Here is an 18,969-nt window from a genome sequence, read left to right as displayed (position 1 = left end):
GCTTCAACCAATCAGCTCCTGTCATGTGTTTGTAAAATGACAGGAACTGATTGGCTGGAGTGCCATTTAAGATTAGTAATGAGTGATAACAAGAATATCACTTGTTGATAAATCTGGGCCTTAGTTTGGAAGGAACGACTGTAACAACCTACTTTGCAAAATATCATGCACCAGGCGTACTTGCTGTAGGAGACACTGGACCAGATTTATCAAAGAGTGATATTCTTGTTATCACTCATGGCTAATCTGAAATGGTGCTCCAACCAATCAGCTCGTGTCATTTTTTAATCACATGACAGTTAGGAGCTGATTGGTTAGAGTACCATTTAAGATTAGTAACGAGTAATAACAACAATATCACTCATTGATAAATCTGGGACACTATTTCTTAAGTATGTTAGGCAGGAACCTATCCTTGCAACATATTGGCATTACGCAATGTACTGTATGTAACTCAGAAACATCTGCAGTGGGTTAAAGCATGTGTTAATGAAAAAGACTATAATAAAACATGGAGATTAGACTTTGGGTATATTTATCTCATGCAGTGCAATACAGCCACAAATGAAACGGTTCAGTCTTTCCTGGTATGTCAGTCTGTTCTCCCCTATCACCCAAAATGCCTACCTCCACCATCTGCTCCACATTGCGAGTGAGGGTTTCAGGGTCCAGCTGTATCTGCACTTGTGGGGTCCACTGTGGAATCTCAGTGGGGCGCGTGTTGGGCTGTGAGCAGAAGAAAATATTACAAAAAAACGGGCAAGAGAGGAAGAACAAACTTATTTTCTATTCATTCTCTGCTTCAGTTCAAAGACCATTACACTTACAAAGTAAGACTTGTATGCGGCCCAGATATTGTGCCGGTGTAATTGCTGAGTACATTGCTTATATTCCAGCATCTGAGATAATTTGCTCAACGGAGGAATATGTAACAACACTGCTCCAAAGTGCAAATCTACATCTGCAGCATAGCAACCAATCAGCTGTTAGCTTTTGTCTGTCTAGTGCAAGTTAGAAAATGCAATTGTTTGATTGGTCAATATGATTTCAATTTTACAGTAAATTTGCACCTTTGAGCAATGTTAGAAAATGCAGTGCCAGACTGGGGCCATAAATGGCCCACCAGGGAATGCAGCGGTAAGTGCCTAAGCTTAAGGGATGTGGCCTAACACTAGAGGGGGTGTGACAGCCACCAAAGTAGGACTTGGCCAACCAGAGAGGACATGTAAAGAACAGGGCACCTTTATAAAGTAAGGTACAGGGGTGTGTCAGGACTACTCACTTTGATTGGCAGGAGGGCTAATTTTGTTGTAGTTGCCATAGAAACAAACCAAGCAACCAAGTGCATCCATGATCCTGTGCACCAAGTTATACCCTTTTCACACCAAAACCCCGGGTCCAGCCCGGGTCACTGAATATGGGTTCAAGCCGTGCACACAGCGGCTTGAAACCTGTTCACACCACAGGCTGGACCTGGTTTATTGCCAGGGCTTCTCTGCCGATGCTTGGAGATGACTCCAAGTGCCGGTGAGCCGGCTCTCCATAGGGTGGTAACGGGACCAGGGTCGGATAACCTTGGTCAGCCGTTCACACTGCCCCGTAACCCAGGAAACCTTTCCTACCGACCCGTGACCCGGGTTAACTCGGCAATAACCAGAGTTTTTGTGGTGGTGTGAGAGGGGTATTACTGACCCCTTGAGGAGGGAGAGGGGCCCTCAGCCAGTGGGGCTCTCTTGTACACCTGTGGGGCAGTTCAGTGATGTCCCTACCTGTTATGACACCTGGTTCGGGTAGTGGTGGGCAGGCTTGTATTGTGCACGGCGAAGCTGCAGGCCGCCAAAATAGGAGGCATGGCCTTGTGGGTGGGGGCGTGACCTCATGGCCTGAACTCCCGTTTTTGTCAATCCGGGAGTCTCAGAGATGCGGACTGCCCCAGGGACCAGTTTGTTTGCAGTGTCGGCTCCCTCACTGTGTCAGGAGCCAAGTGCCGCACGTAATGCTACAGTGCAGCGCCCGGCTCCTGTCACTGATGAGTAGTCGGCACTTTGGTGTCATCCCTTGGCGGGCGACACCTGGGTCCTGTCCGCTCCCCCCCTTTTGATGCCACTGGGCCAGTCCAACCCTGAGTAAATGACCCTAATTGAGTGCAATGACTAGGTCTTTTTGAAAGAAAGTTGGCCACAGGGGGTGCTGTTTAATTGGATTATATAGATTATATTGAACTTTGGACCTAATTCAGACATACTCGCGAGCGGCTGTCCGCTCGCAAGTGGGTCGATGTTCTGCACTGAGCATGCGCACGATGGAGGGAGCTCCGTCGTGCGCATGCGCCAGACGCGACGAGCGAAGGACTTTCCTTCGCTCGTTGTGTCTGATCAAAGGGGGCGTGCTGTCGATGTTGATTGACAGCACGCCCCCTTTGGTGGGCGTGCCGGGGGCGTGCCTCCCTGACTGGGGCGTTCCTAAGGGAACGCCTACCGTCAGAAGTCGGCCCACTGACATCACTAGTGATGTCAGTGGGAGTGATTTTGGCTCTGATAGAGCCAAAATCACTCCGGGCCTTGCGGTTGAAAACCTCAACCGCAGGCTCGCAGTTTCGATGGTCGCGATGGTCAAGACCATCGCGGCCATCAAACTGCACGCTCGTATAGGCTGTGGGTGGTGACCCACAGCTATACGAGCGTCCAGGAGGACGCTCCATAGTTATGGAGGACGGCCCTCATTCAGAGTGTGCGCTCTGCTCAGAGCGTACGGCTCTGAATGAGGGCCTTTATCCTGGCAAAGTAATACAATTGCATTTCCAATTGTAAACAAAAAAACACAAGTTATTACCTATATACATATGTTTGACTAAATAGAATAAAGGGGAAAAAAGTAGTTATCACTAGCAGTAAGTATTTTTTGTAAAGTAATTCTCCTTCCTCGCACAGTTTTAATGTATTTATTTGTACATTCCCTCCGCCAACTTGCACAAAGAGACCTTTGTATCACCTTTATTTTTGCTGTCTTCATAATATACTAATTGGGGCCTATTTATCAATCAATATTTGCGGTATAGCCCAAAAAAACACCCGTTTTCGGGGGATACCAGCAAATATTAAGTATCACCTGAGTGTATGAAGGAGGGGCTGCAACAGATATTTCCATGTCTGCAGCAGTACCTCCATTTCCGACCGCAGCCCCCATAGGCTTCTATAGGGGCTGCAAAGCTGTCAGAGTTACCAAGCTCCGCAATGCAAAGCTTGGTAAAATGGCGGTAGCCGCTACTGCCTGAGGGCCACATTACACATAAATGACCGGGATGGCCACCGCACATGTTAGGAATGCAGACTGCGCAGACACAGTAGCGATGCAGAGGCACAAAATAGAAGGTAGGTGACCGCTAATGCGATCTCCTCACTGCAGACACACAGCAGGGATGGGCTCGGTGCCCCCTGTCTCTGCATGTGTTTTTTGATACTTTCCTGTGAATGGTCATTTCTTATTACCACAAATAGAGGCGATAAGAAATAACAATTATCTGGTCTAACTCCTGGTCATTGATACATATGGCCATTGTATGCTGAAAACATTACTTTCTTCCATGCAAAATCATATGGGAATTGTAACATTTCAGTCTACTATACTTATATATGCTACACATCTAAAGTTCTTTAAATAATATTTAATTAAAAGCATTTACATTGATTACAGTAATGTAGGATCATTGGTGCGCAATGACAAATACATGGATAAATTAGTAGCTTTTAAAAAAAAAACTGGAGCCGGATTCTCACCAGTAATTTGGGGACACGCGGTTCCCGTGTGCAGGATAGCGTGTAGATTTCATCTTCTGTGTAAAACATGTCTAAAGACGTCTGTAAGGAAAGATATATTTATTAACACCATGCTCCACAGTGATCTATACACAGATAGTACTAGCTATACTATACACATTCACATTAGGAATGTGCAGGCTCGGATAGGTTCGAAGTTTCCCGCCAAGTTCTGATTTTTCCCAACAAAAAACGGGTCTCAGAAAGAGGCAAAATGTCATCTTTCATGGACAAACATCATCATTCCTGGACAAAAGTCCATGGAAGATGATGTTTGTTCATAAAGGATGACGTTTTGCCTCTGTCTGAGACCCGTTTTTTGGCGGGAAAAATCAGAACTTGGCGGGAAAATTTTAACCTATCCGAGCCTGCACATCCCTAATTCATATAAGCCTTTCACAGGCTATGAGGACAGTGCAGAGCATTAGCACAGCTTGCAGAGTGTAAATTTCCCAAAACAGTGGAGGCATCGCATATTCGCCCGTACCTGCACGCAGGGGAGGTTTCCGAATACCTAGAAACCCCCCCCCCCCCTGTGCAGTGGCATGTACCTAACACATGATGGAGAGAAACATACAGATAAAAGGGGTAAACATAAATAATAACATAATGGAAGCTATAGCTAATAATTGTAGAAAATATATAAACAAAGGGGTTCAAATCAATAAGTAGATAATGGAAACTAGGTTGAGTGGTGTCAGGACTATGGTGTCAAAGGTAGATTCAGACCTTTTTCGAACTTGGGTATTGTTAGAACATCTCTATTACCAGGGGCGTATCTATAATGGGTGCAAGGTGTGCGGGGCACACGGGTCCATGGGTCCAGGGGGGCCCCACACCGCACACCCTGCACCCATAGTATTATTTACCTCTCCGGAGTCCCATGTCAAAGTGGTGGTCCGGCACTGTAAAAACTACTGGAAAATGGCCGCAGCGGGCATTTTCCCGTCGTTTGCGCATGCGCAGTACGGGGAAAATGGCCGCCGTGGCCATTTTCCCGGTGACCTGCGCGTACTCTATAGACTCTGGGCGCACTCTAGTGCCCAGAGTCTATAACTCCGGCGCTGGCCGCACACAGCTCAGTGCGCAGCCTGCCGCCGGATAGAGAGGAGGGGGCCCATGTCGGAGACTGCACACGGGCAGCCCCCTCCTCTTTACAAATGCCCCTGTCTATTACGCATTTGAAACCGAAAAAAATATCCACAGGTTACTTCAAATACAGTATATCATGTCTATCAGAGAAGACTATAGTCACCTATGTGTCCCACATGCCTCAGAATGCTGCTCGCTCTGAATCAGGGCGTTTTTTTTTTTTTGGAGCAGCCTGCTGGCCGCTCGCATAGCTGTGGGTGACACCCACAGCTATAGCGAGCGGCCAAGTTGATGGTCGCGATGGTCAAGACCATCGCGACCATCGGTCTCCTGGACGCAAGCCCCAGAGAGCTTCTGGCTCTAATAGAGCCGGAAGCTCTCCCACTGACATCACTGGTGATGTCAGTGGGGCTGCCAACAAATGGCAGGCGTTCGCTTGGGAAGGCCTCCGTTTGTGAAGCCACCCCCCCGGCCACGCCTACCAAACGGGGCGAGCTGTCAATCACTATCGACAGCTCGCTCCCTTTGGTGCGAGACCCGGAGCGACGGAGCATGCCCAGTGGGCAAACATCGACCCGGTTGCGAGCGCTCAGCGCTTGCGACCGGGTCTGAATCAGGCCCGCTGTGTGTGTGTATGTGTATGTTGTTATGTTATGTGTGTGTATGTATGTTATGTGTGTGTATGTGTAAATATATATATATATATATATATATATATATATATACTGTAGGGATGCGGTCATAATCCCGACAATATATATAATGTATGGAACCCCCCCTTACAGATTTGTGTAATACTGCCATTGCTGCTAGCACTTTAAGTGAGAGGACAGGAGAGTCATGGGGTGCTGTAATGTAAGTCTATGCACAGTTGCAGACTGGAATAAAGATATAAGCCTGAGAAAGCCATATTATTATCTGCAGGTGGTCAGAGAGTGCAAATAGTGTATAATGATGAGGACAGACCCCAGCTTTAGCAAATACCTTTTGATTGGCTATTTGTGAAAGCTCCGATTGGATATTTCTTTGTCTGTGGGAACTTATTATGCTTTTGTGGACGTGTTTTGGCAAAACTTGATTTTATACTTTGTTTCTGCAGTGTTATTGATGCCTGATAGCCAGTGTGTTTGCTGCAAAGAAAATAAAGGGCTAAAAATATGGGCTCAAGTGGGATGAAAGTGTATGCGTCGAGGGCCAGACGCAAACCAGGCGTATGTACTTCTGTGGCCAACCAGCATGCATCTTTAGATAGTTGTTCATTTGAATATGTTCGCATTTGCGGCTTTTGTAATGAATGTAAATTATGCCTGCAATTTGGGGTGCAACTGTGGAAATTCTGTATGAGCCCCTTATCTGTCTAAGTATAAGTAAACCCCTGAAAAATGTAAAGCAAGTTGAATCACATTGGCAGTGGTCACACACCGGTATTTACTGCAGATGGTGTCCGGGAGAGATGGTGGAGGTGTGAATACATAATAGCTGGTGCGCAATGACATCACAAAGTGCACTGCAGAGAAATATGAAGAGTGAAAGGCTGGCAATATACGTGCCCGATCTCACCCATCCTGGCACCTGCAGGGGCAACCTCATGAGAAGTCCGGGGATGGGGGAAGGTATCTCCTGGTTTCTATGAACTCAATAGCATTCGAAGCAATAGGTTGTCTAGCTGTCAAAACGATATGCCTTGCAACCATATCTCCCTCCATCTTGTACCAAATGAAAAAGGGATCCCTTATTTAATGCAGTAAGTTTATAAAATGGTAGGCCATGTTGGGATACTGTATTGTTCCTACACATAGGAAGGGTTTAAACTGATATATAGATCATAAGCGTTTTAAATGATACAGTGAAAATATGAAGAAAAAAAAACTATACATAGGGCTCTGTCCAATTTCTATGCCGTTGCAACAACAATTCGCCCCCTTGGCACCTAATTGGATCGAGCCCATATAATTCAGATTTTTGCTGTTTTGGCAAGGTGCATTATATTGGCGAAGCAAGAACCACAAAGTATTTCCTTGTGGTGCTTATAAAACTTGAAAAAAAAAATTGTCTTTGTTCCCTTTCTTAAAATTTTAATTAAACAATTAAAAAACTATATTTTTTTTGCCCATTTGGGTTAAAGTTTCTTTGAGTAAAAAGATTCATGGTATTTTCTGAAAATGCAAACTCGTCTGAAAAACAACAAAACAAGGTGTTAGCGCCACGCTAAGCAGGAAAACAGCCGCGCAGCCGGCAGTTTAGTCGGATTTCACCTCGCATCCTTAGGGGGCTTGTGAGAAGAAATCCTTTAGTTGGACCAAACTAAATAGCAAACTAAGGGCCTGATCCAGAGCCGGACGCTCTGACCAGAGTGCTCGCTCTGAATCAGGGCCCTCCTACCTAAAAATGGAGCGGCCTCTTGGACGCTAGCATAGCTGTGGGTTACCACCCACAGCTTATGCGAGCATCCATGATGATGGTCGCGATGGTCAAGACCATCGCGACCATCGGGCTTGCGACGAGACCCTGCTAGTGATGTCAGTAGGGCCGGACCCAGACGGTAGGCATTCCCATGGGAACGCCTCCATCTGGCAGCCACGCCCCCGGCACGCCCACCAAAGGGGGCGTGCTGTCAGTCACCATCGACAGCACGCCCCCTTTGGTGCGTGACCCAGAGCGACAGCTTGGCTGTCGCTATGCGGGTCTCGCACATGCACACGATGGAGCTCCCTCCGTCATGCGCATTAGGGCACCATCGACCCGCTTGCGAGCATCCTACGCTCGCGAGCGAGTCAGAATTAGGCCCTAAATGCTGAATAGCACCGGGAGCTGCCTCCTGGTGCTATTCAGCATTGCGCTGAATTGAGTCGCCACCCCATTTTGACAAACTCAAATACTGCCAAACTAGGCTCAGCACCGGGGTGACAAAAGCCTCAGTGCTGAAGGGATTAAATAATGTTGACATTATTCAAGCACTGTTTGATAATTAAATAAAATAAAATAATAATCTGAAGGCGTTTTGTCGAAGAGTAAACAAATAAGGAAATCAGGGTTTGTAAACTTTCCAAAATTCCAATTTGTCAGTGAGACACTTGCTAAAAGATCAATTGAAGGCATTCATAGACACATCCACGCATCGTTCAGTCACTAAAACTAACTGCCCACAAGGGGGTATATTCAATTAGCCGCGAAGGGAGTAAGTTGCTATTGCAACGGCAGAGAAACGTGGGCAAAGGCACCTCATATGACCCCCTACGCGGCCCAATCTCTCTCTGAACTCACAGATTTCTGTACACAGCCATATGTGTCTGGGAACAAAAATCAGCAAGTTCGGAGTTACCAGTAATGCAGCATATGATGACTAGCCCTAATTTGAATTACCCCCAATGAGTCTGGTGCTGCATAGGATGCACATGCCTTCCTCTAAAAAAAACTCCTTGGAAAAATAGCGTATTTACATACATCAATATGCCGAACAGTAGGCACCACAAGCATAGGCGAAACTAGAGATCTGGTAATGGGTGGTCCCAGTTTAGCATATTATGTATATATAATCTAGAGTTGCAGGGGGCAGGGTGCCTGCCAGAGAAAAGGGAACTCCCCCCAAAAAAGAGGCATGGTCAATCAAATAGGGGGCGTGGTTTTGAGACACACACCCTTTTCATATTCCACAGCGCTTTACAGAGAATATTTGGCTATTCACATCAGTCCTTGCCCCAGTGGAGCTTACCATCTAGACTAAGAGGTAGTGCAGGACAGGGAGGGCTGGACCTAATGGGGGCACAGGGATGGCTAGACATGGTAGGGGAGTGTCACAGGCAGAGCTGGCAACAGAAAACTTGGGGCTCGGTACAGTGATATCTCTGGGGCCCCCAAACCCCTCCCCAATGCCCCCTCCTTGACCCTTAATCCAGACACACATACCACGTCCAAATACACATGCTGGGTCCACACACACATGTGCACATAAGTTAAGCATGTGGAAGGGCACTCCCTTATATAGTTAAATGCCGGGGTGCCATCCAAAGGGAGTGAATACTGTCTATTTGCAGTACTCCATGGATCCCAGGAACAAGGCGGCACTCCTCGGACTTAATAAAGTGCAAAAACTACTAGGGTTAGCGTTAGAATTAGGTTCACTATTAAAATGTGGTTCCAGTTATGATTAGGTTCAGGATTAGGCTGTGGTTAGGGTTAGGATTAGGTTCAGGATTAGGCTGTGGTTAGGATTAGGTTCGGTATAAGGCTGTGGTTATAGTTAGGATTAGGTTCAGGATTAGGCTGTGGTTAGGATTAGGTTCGGTATAAGGCTGTGGTTATAGTTAGGATTAGGTTCAGGATTAGGTTGTGGTTAGGATTAGGTTCAGGATTAGGCTGTGGTTAGGATTAGGTTCAGGATTAGGCTGTGGTTAGGGTTAGGTAGGTTCAGGATTAGGCTGTGGTTAGGGTTAGGATTAGGTTAAGGATTAGCCTGTGGTTAGGGTTAGGATTAGGTTCAGGATTAGGCTGTGGTTAGGGTTAGGTTTAGGTTCAGGATTAGGCGGATTTGGGCAGTGTAGGGTAAGGCTGGAGCTAGGGAAATGCATACACATTTGCCTATGCCAGCAACGACTGGGGAGGGGGGGGTGGGCGGGGTCATGCTGCATCGGCAACATGGCATCACTAACGATATCCTCAGATTGTGCAGCAAATACAGACAACTGGGGATATCATTAACGACCCGTGGGAGCGCGCATCGTTAAGTCTAGGGTGGGTTAAAAAAAGTTTCTGCATCGATTACGAGGGTCGGAATATTTTTGTGGGACCACTCGAGAAGATGATTGCCGTTTAGTTTTTCAAATTCGGATAATATCTTAGTCGGGCAACTGGTGCCTAAAAATGTTCGTATTTACGCCCTATAGGCATGCCCGCAGAACACCACCGCAAAGTGCTCTGGCAGTGCTTTTTTTTGTACCGTTTGTTGCTAAGTAGCAGAATACAATAGTTTGGACTCGTAATGCACGCCCTTTTCACCGTATAGTGTCATATAGTAAGTGCGTTCAAAATATTCGTATCATCTAAAATGCAGTAGTAGGGTATCTGTTGCGATAGGCTTGCAGCTCTAAGCTAAATGGCAATCATCTTTTTGAGTGGTCCCACAAATTTTTTTCGACCCAGGCAATCGGTGCAGAAAAATTTTCCTTTTTTAACCCACTTTTCAAACCTCCCTAGCGTGCACACTAGATGATTAAACTACATTATCGTAATTATGTGTCATCGGCAATTATCGGCAATATCGTTTAAAAAAATTTCTAGTGTGTACGCACCACAAGAACTGTTTGTTGCTTTCAGATATCTTACAAATGCATCATGCTACATAGATATTCATTCATGACAAGACCTAATATACTGTAAGTAACATCTCTGTTCAGCTACTGTACATCAAGAATAGCTTTTTTATGTAATATATGGGCCTATTCATTATAGAAACACAAGGCGCCAATCAGGGTGTACGAATTACTTATCCTCTACTACAGTGATTCCCAACCTCGGTCCTCAAGGCAAACTAACAGTCCTGGTTTTAGTGATATCCATTATTGTGCACAGATGGTTAAATCAAAATAACTGAGGTACTAATTAAGTCACCTGTGCTCAAGTATGGCTATCCCTAAAACCTGTACTGTTAGTGTGCCTTGAGGACCTTGGATAAGAACCCCTGCTCTACTATAATGCACAGCTGCACACCTACAAAGAGGTATTACCAACCCTCTTACAAAATAGATATACAAAAAACATTTTCACAGCTACTAATGTAGCGCTAAAAGGATTTGTGGGGACAGTTGATCTTCAGATCATCTGCCTCCGTCAAGAAGCAATGTTAGATAAGAGCATATATTAAGCATACATAAAAAGCACATATAGAATGTAACACATGGCAGCATCAAGGTGATATCACCAATCCCAGTAAAAATTGAAAAAATAGGATATTACTGTCTCTAAGGGTCTCCAGAGTTGTTTATATTGTGTGGGTCTGATCTTTGCAGTATTAGCACATCAAAATCATTTCAAACGGGTGAGTACTTGTATCCAATTAGCTGGATAAAGAGTAAACACTGTGTAGCAATATGTTGCAGCTTCAGCTGCTCTCAGCGTGTCTCCAATAGATTCAGCTCTTTAACACTTATAGACAATGTCTTAGCTTCTAACGTTCTCAGTATAACTCTGAGAGCTTCTGCCCTCTCCGTACTCACAGAATTGTGGAAATGGAAATGACTTAACTCCTTCAAGGTGTATCAGCAGGTCAACAGGATGTGTGAATATTCCTCCCAAAACAAAGGTATGGTACCTCTCCTCACAAGGCTCACAAGCCAGAGTCCGCAAGGTGTTTGTCCTGCAGACCTAGCGGTGATATGTTGTGGGATTGCCGGTATAGACAGGCTGGGTGTTACCGTTGAGCTTGACACTGGTCCGTATCCTTGACGCGTTTCCCTGCACTAGGCGGCTTTTTCAAGAGGCGGAAGTAGTTGTTAGTCAACGTAGACCAGAATAAATACTGCCAGTAATTCTGATCAGCTGTTACTCGTTGTACCTTACAATTAAGAGCTCAGTGCTTTCAATAACAGGTTCCCAACTGAAATACCCATCAGGGAACATTAGTGTTTCTATAAAATATATAATATATATATATATATATATATATATATATATATATTTAAAGTAGCATGGGCCCGGCACTCAAATTCCAACACAATGTGGGTGCCTTCCACAAAGGTATCAAAAGATAATGTCATAGAGAAGCGGCTGCACTCGGCAAAAACAAGCACAATAAAGCAGGGTTAAATAGACCTCTGTATTCACTTCAACGTTGAAGTGAATACAGAGGTCTATTTAACCCTGCTTTATTGTGCTTGTTTTTGCCGAGTGTCGCCGCTTCTCTATGACATTATATATATATTTATATATATTGTGATATGATCGGGGTAGGGGTCCCTCTCCTGGGTTAGATGGACACCTCCTTACACACAGCAGCCAGGAAACAGCACTAGTTGAGGGTTTTCGTGCAAGCTGGTCGGCACCAGTTTTTATTGTGTGACACCAATAATCAAACAAACAAAACATAAAAATAAACCCTAGCCCGTCTGGGCACTAACTAGACAGGTAACTCCGTCTCTACATTTGGCAGGGCCTACTGCCTCACCACAAACATAGTACATACCAATGTCACAGTGGCTCAGAACAAAACCTCAGTGTCTGTTCTCCCCAGGGTGTGTGAGACACTGCATCAAAACTCTTACACAGCTATATTGAGCCACTTCCAGGTGGAAACCGTGATTAGCCTGCTATCAGGCTGAAAGGCCTAACACCTGAAACGGCCCTATGGATGGAGCCCTCCCTTCTCTCTCACATCCACACCCCCAGGACCCATTCTCCGTCTTTTACCAAAAGCCAACACTCAGATCTATTTGTAAAACAGACTTTTCCTGGGGGTTAAAATACATATTACAGGAATCTGGGACACATACACACGCCATCCCTAACTTTTCTAGTGCTCCTATCACAATATATATAGCAATATTATGAATCTGACATGGTAATAGGTATACATATATTATATATATATCTCAAATAACAAATTATACCATTGTAAAATAAATAAAATGCAATAAAACAAAAATAAAATATAAAGCATACAAAGGATATTAAATATAATAAGTGAATATGAAACTTAAACACCATTAGACTTATAAAAAACAAGACAATTGAAACATTTATTGATCCAAATACATATTTAATCCATATTTAAATAATAACACATTTGGTTTATCATTCACTTGCACGCACAATTCGTCACATATTCATTTTTTACATATTTCAGTGGAGGTGGTACAGGAAGTCATATGTGTATCCACTTTAAAAAAACAAGTCGATGTATGTAGTTTCATTCCATACTCAGGTAACCACAACAAAAAGTGGTTACAGAATGTCCATAAGAGTCAACTGTATCGGATACGTAAGAATTGTACGTCTGATGAGATGTTCAAAACACAAGCATTGGATCTAATTACAAAGTTTGAGGATAGAGAATATCCACAGGACATCTTGAATGGAACTTTTGAATACTCTTCCCTATTGGATAGAAGACTCATTTTGAGTAATTAGAAGAATAAGAATAAGTGCATATATAAAGAAGAGTAGAAATATATATAAAAATAAATATACAAATAATAATATTAACACAAATAAAAGTATAGGTATGGATTCGATTAAGGATAATGATACGAATAGAATGAGGGAGGGAGACATGGGTATTAATACGAACAATACTGGTGGTAATGTAGATAATATAGAGCTACATAATGACCTAGATTTTGGTTTATCTTTTTCATCCAGATACAATATAGCAGCGTGTAAGATCACTAGTATCATGAGAAATAATTATAAATTATTTCTGTCTGATTCCATATTGCGTAACTGCTTAAGCAAAAGGCTCTCAGCCATTTTTAAGAAAGCCAGGAATATATTAGCGCCTAGCTTCTTTTCCAATAGTCATACACAACAAACAAATCAGAGAACTATTACAGGGATGAATTTCTGTGGATTTTACAAATGTAATCACAACAGATGTACCACATGTAAATATGTTATTAATAAGACCAAGTCTGTGTTTTCATGTAAATCTAGGAAAGAGTTTCATATTGCATCATTTATTAACTGTAATTCTAGCTATGTCATTTATTTATTAGTTTGCCCGTGTAACACGTTTTACGTTGGCCGAATCATAAGGAATTTAAAATGTAGATTCATGGAACACAGGAGGAACATCCAGAAGTGTTTACAACATAGTGTCCCTAGATACTTTTTAGAGTACCATGAAAGAGATCCGGCTGGTCTACGGGTAATTGGTTTGGAACATATAGGAGTGGTGACAGGTTTAGAGCACTCTGTAGGCATGAAGCAGCGTGGATTCTTAAGCTACAATCCCTAAAGCCACAAGGGCTAAATGAGACGATTGATCTTGAATTAATATGATAAATCTCTTTGTATGCATAATCAAGCAGTGTATATTCAAGTAGTCTGAGACTTGACATGATATCGTATTTGATATGTAATCCCCTACAGATCCAGTATATAGATTCTTTATATACATTTTAGTATAGATACTTGTATTTGGATCAATAAATGTTTCAATTGTCTTGTTTTTTATAAGTCTAATGGTGTTTAAGTTTCATATTCACTTATTATATTTAATATCCTTTGTATGCTTTATATTTTATTTTTGTTTTATTGCATTTTATTTATTTTACAATGGTATAATTTGTTATTTGAGATATATATATAATACATGTATACCTATTACCATGTCAGATTCATAATATTGCTATATATATTGTGATAGGAGCACTAGAAAAGTTAGGGATGGCGTGTGTATGTGTCCCAGATTCCTGTAATATGTATTTTAACCCCCAGGAAAAGTCTGTTTTACAAATAGATCTGAGTGTTGGCTTTTGGTAAAAGACGGAGAATGGGTCCTGGGGGTGTGGATGTGAGAGAGAAGGGAGGGCTCCATCCATAGGGCCGTTTCAGGTGTTAGGCCTTTCAGCCTGATAGCAGGCTAATCACGGTTTCCACCTGGAAGTGGCTCAATATAGCTGTGTAAGAGTTTTGATGCAGTGTCTCACACACCCTGGGGAGAACAGACACTGAGGTTTTGTTCTGAGCCACTGTGACATTGGTATGTACTATGTTTGTGGTGAGGCAGTAGGCCCTGCCAAATGTAGAGACGGAGTTACCTGTCTAGTTAGTGCCCAGACGGGCTAGGGTTTATTTTTATGTTTTGTTTGTTTGATTATTGGTGTCACACAATAAAAACTGGTGCCGACCAGCTTGCACGAAAACCCTCAACTAGTGCTGTTTCCTGGCTGCTGTGTGTAAGGAGGTGTCCATCTACCCCAGGAGAGGGACCCCTACCCCGATCATATCACAATATATATAAATATATATATAATGTCATAGAGAAGCGGCGACACTCGGCAAAAACAAGCACAATAAAGCAGGGTTAAATAGACCTCTGTATTCACTTCAACGTTGAAGTGAATACAGAGGTCTATTTAACCCTGCTTTATTGTGCTTGTTTTTGCCGAGTGCAGCCGCTTCTCTATGACATTATCTTTTGATACCTTTGTGGAAGGCACCCACATTGTGTTGGAATTTGAGTGCCGGGCCCATGCTACTTTAAATATATATATATATATATATATATATATATTATATATTTTATAGAAACACTAATGTTCCCTGATGGGTATTTCAGTTGGGAACCTGTTATTGAAAGCACTGAGCTCTTAATTGTAAGGTACAACGAGTAACAGCTGATCAGAATTACTGGCAGTATTTATTCTGGTCTACGTTGACTAACAACTACTTCCGCCTCTTGAAAAAGCCGCCTAGTGCAGGGAAACGCGTCAAGGATACGGACCAGTGTCAAGCTCAACGGTAACACCCAGCCTGTCTATACCGGCAATCCCACAACATATCACCGCTAGGTCTGCAGGACAAACACCTTGCGGACTCTGGCTTGTGAGCCTTGTGAGGAGAGGTACCATACCTTTGTTTTGGGAGGAATATTCACACATCCTGTTGACCTGCTGATACACCTTGAAGGAGTTAAGTCATTTCCATTTCCACAATTCTGTGAGTACGGAGAGGGCAGAAGCTCTCAGAGTTATACTGAGAACGTTAGAAGCTAAGACATTGTCTATAAGTGTTAAAGAGCTGAATCTATTGGAGACACGCTGAGAGCAGCTGAAGCTGCAACATATTGCTACACAGTGTTTACTCTTTATCCAGCTAATTGGATACAAGTACTCACCCGTTTGAAATGATTTTGATGTGCTAATACTGCAAAGATCAGACCCACACAATATAAACAACTCTGGAGACCCTTAGAGACAGTAATATCCTATTTTTTCAATTTTTACTGGGATTGGTGATATCACCTTGATGCTGCCATGTGTTACATTCTATATGTGCTTTTTATGTATGCTTAATATATGCTCTTATCTAACATTGCATTTTATCTTAAAGTTGTGTATTTTATATGAGCTATTGGGCATATATTGTTAATTATGGACTATTAAAAATTATTTATTAAATCCTCTGCTGTGATCTATTAGCGCAACCTACTCTTTTGTTTATTGTATGCCTATTCATTATGTTAACATTCTAACTTGACGTGAGCGCTAGAGCAATTCAACATTGCTTCATGACGGAGGCAGATGATCTGAAGATCAGCTGTCCCCGCGAATCCTTTTAGCGCTACATTAGCAGCTGTGAAAATGAGCACTGCCGAGTCTGACTCGGCAGTGCTACTGTGCATTCGTGGACTTGGACTCACGCATGGCCAGGTATACAACACCAGAGCAGAGGATCATCAGTGGCATTTCTTCAGTTCTTATATTGACCGCTGGAGCTGCCTTTGTTGTCTTTCACAACACGAGTAGGAGGGAATTGCAACGACTTTTGGAGGATCAGAGAGGATGGCGTAGACAAAATGGTAAGTTATTCGTTTGGGGCAGTAACACCAATTTAAGACATATTATTCTGCGTGTCACATGGACGGTAGTTAGCGTTATCTGTAAATTCACTCAGCTTTATATCCCATAGAAGTTAGCAAAGCTTGTCTAATAGATGGTAAACGCGCGCGGGCAGATATCACAGTGATGTCTGGCATCACATCATACAGCACTGAATTTTTCCTTAACACTGTTAACAGGTAAGAAGTCAAATTATTATTGCTGCAGCTCATGTTACTGATCAACATTATATATTATTATTAATATATATATTATCTATGTGTAATTATTATAGCTATAATATAACTTTTATCTTTTCAGATGAACCTTATCTGGTTTTTATATTAGAGAGACTGCGGTCAGCCCATAGGCGACACCGTATGGGAGGCACAGCAAATAGCCGTAGAGCACAGAACTCGCAGAGGACTTCATCACAGGAGAGAATACGGCCCATGCACAGGGATCGGACGATAATATACCAACAAGACCCAACATCATTATACATTCCATCCGCCGGCAGCAGAACTTGCAGATAAGAGCTAGATATATTCTATTAAGTCATCAGTAGGCAGCAGATGGATCTATAGACTCCTGCATGACGAATTACCATGACGGGTCACTGCTGCCCTGCACACACTTGTTCCATCATGTGTGCTGTGCCAGATGGATAATGAGGAACCCCAGCTGTCCTGTGTGCCGAACCATGATTTTTCCACCATCCGCACGTTACCTGGTTGCCCAGTATCTTAAACAAATCCACCGCACATATGGGGACCCGGTTTCTAACATTTCCATGGGGACTCGGCTTGCACTCCCCCAAGACCTTTCCATCATTCACTTGGGGAATCGGCTATAGCAGCTGCCATGTGCTTTCCAACAGTCGGAAGAACACAAGAAGACCTGGCTGTACCATCTGCCGAGTTCTTTCCAACAGTCAGAAAGACGCAAGAAGACCTGGCTGTACCATCTGCAGAGTGCTTTCCATCAATCAGAAGAACACAAGCAGACCTGGCTGTACCATCTGCCGAGTGCTTTCCAACAGTCAGAAGGACACAAGAAGACCTGGCTGTACCATCTGCCGAGTGCTTTCCAACAGTCAGAAGGACACAAGAAGACCTGGCTGTACCATCTGCCGAGTGCTTTCCAACAGTCAGAAGGACACAAGAAGACCTGGCTGTACCATCTGCCGAGTGCTTTCCAACAGTCAGAAGGACACAAGAAGACCTGGCTGTGCTTTCCACCTCGCACATGGGAAACAGAGTGTAATTGCAAACTAAGGCAGACCTGCACTGAGATGTCAGCAGCCATATTGTCTGATGCAAGTATACGCCAATGATGATGACTTTTGCCAACTCAACACTACAAATGTACCTCTAAAGCTGATAGGTGCTTTTTCATCTATTCTGTCTATATTACATGACTTTGTAGGAATATTTCCAAAAAAAAAGTTTGCAACTTTTTGTACACAAGAAGGAATATTATGTCTGCCGTATCGAGTGCAAACCTAATAGTGAATGCTTTCTGCACAATCAAAACAAATGTTAAATAACGTTTTTTGTGCATATGACCTCCTTGGATGTAACTGTATCTGACTGTAAATACACCTGACGTAAACCTGGTACATGTGCTGCTGGTGCACATATACTACTGGTGGCAGATCTGGGTGCATCTTCAGGTGTCTGCTTTTCATCATATAAGGGTATATTTTGGTAGAACTTATTTGTTTAATACATATACATTAAACTTGGCATCAGCTCCTTGTCCATAATTCAGAGGGAATTAATAGCTTAGGTCAGCTGTTGGGTGCTAGGGTCCTCGTTTAAGCGATATAACTGAGTATGGTACTCTGAACAATGGGCCTGGTACAGAGGTATACGTTAACCACACAGCTGCTGCGCTTTTGTACGGTGCTCTAGTGTCCTCCCACAGACCAAAAACATACTGTACATGGACAAAGGTCCACGTGATAGGGAATATAAATTGTAAGCTCCACTGTTAATAAATAAAAATAAATAATGATACGTTCTTAATGAACTAGGCCATGAGGAAATTTGCATTTTAAATACTCTCTTCAATAAACATTAATAGACCTTTTACAGTAAAGTTTAGAGACTGACTTGCTATTTGGAACATGGTTCCAAACCGGGCAGGGCTGAAATGCCCATCTGGCACTTCTGGCAAATGCCAGGCATTCTGCTCGGCCGGGGGTATTGAAATACGGGAGCGTGCCGCGAGGCCACGTCCAGGGCTGTCTTAACAGTGATGAGGGCCCTGGGCAAAGCAATGCACTGGGGCCCCTACCCACCCATTCACGGGAAAAATGTAAATGGTCAATAAAATGAAACCATTAGAATTAGTAGTACTTTCAACAAAATCAGTTTAAATATAAAAAAAATAAATGTTAAATAATTGGCAAACCGTACAGTATGAAATAATTATTTAATATTAATCAAACACAAATGTTTGCGATATTTCTTTTTAAGTATGGCTGGCTGCTCAGGCTCTTCTTCCCCCTACCGCCCCAGTCA

The 18,969-nt window shown here is 43.2% G+C and overlaps 1 protein-coding gene across 1 annotated transcript in view; it reads right to left on the bottom strand.

Annotated features, from left to right (window-relative positions):
* The window catches only part of LOC148518729 (RAS guanyl-releasing protein 1-like), a 79,717-nt gene that overhangs the window by 15,388 nt on the left and 45,360 nt on the right, over window positions 1-18,969 (bottom strand). Inside the window, exons 11-12 of the mRNA XM_088477052.1 lie at window positions 3,777-3,857; window positions 628-726 (exon numbers count right to left, since the gene is read on the bottom strand). Coding sequence (XP_088333178.1) covers window positions 628-726; window positions 3,777-3,857 — 180 coding nt within the window. The remainder of the gene's footprint in view (window positions 1-627; window positions 727-3,776; window positions 3,858-18,969) is intronic.

Source organism: Taudactylus pleione, unplaced genomic scaffold (genome assembly GCF_031769625.1).
Source record: "Taudactylus pleione unplaced genomic scaffold, aTauple2 ptg000199l, whole genome shotgun sequence".
Taxonomy (NCBI): Eukaryota; Metazoa; Chordata; class Amphibia; order Anura; family Myobatrachidae; genus Taudactylus; species Taudactylus pleione.
Note: the sequence above shows the minus strand (reverse complement) of the source record. Positions and strands in the feature narration are given on the sequence as shown.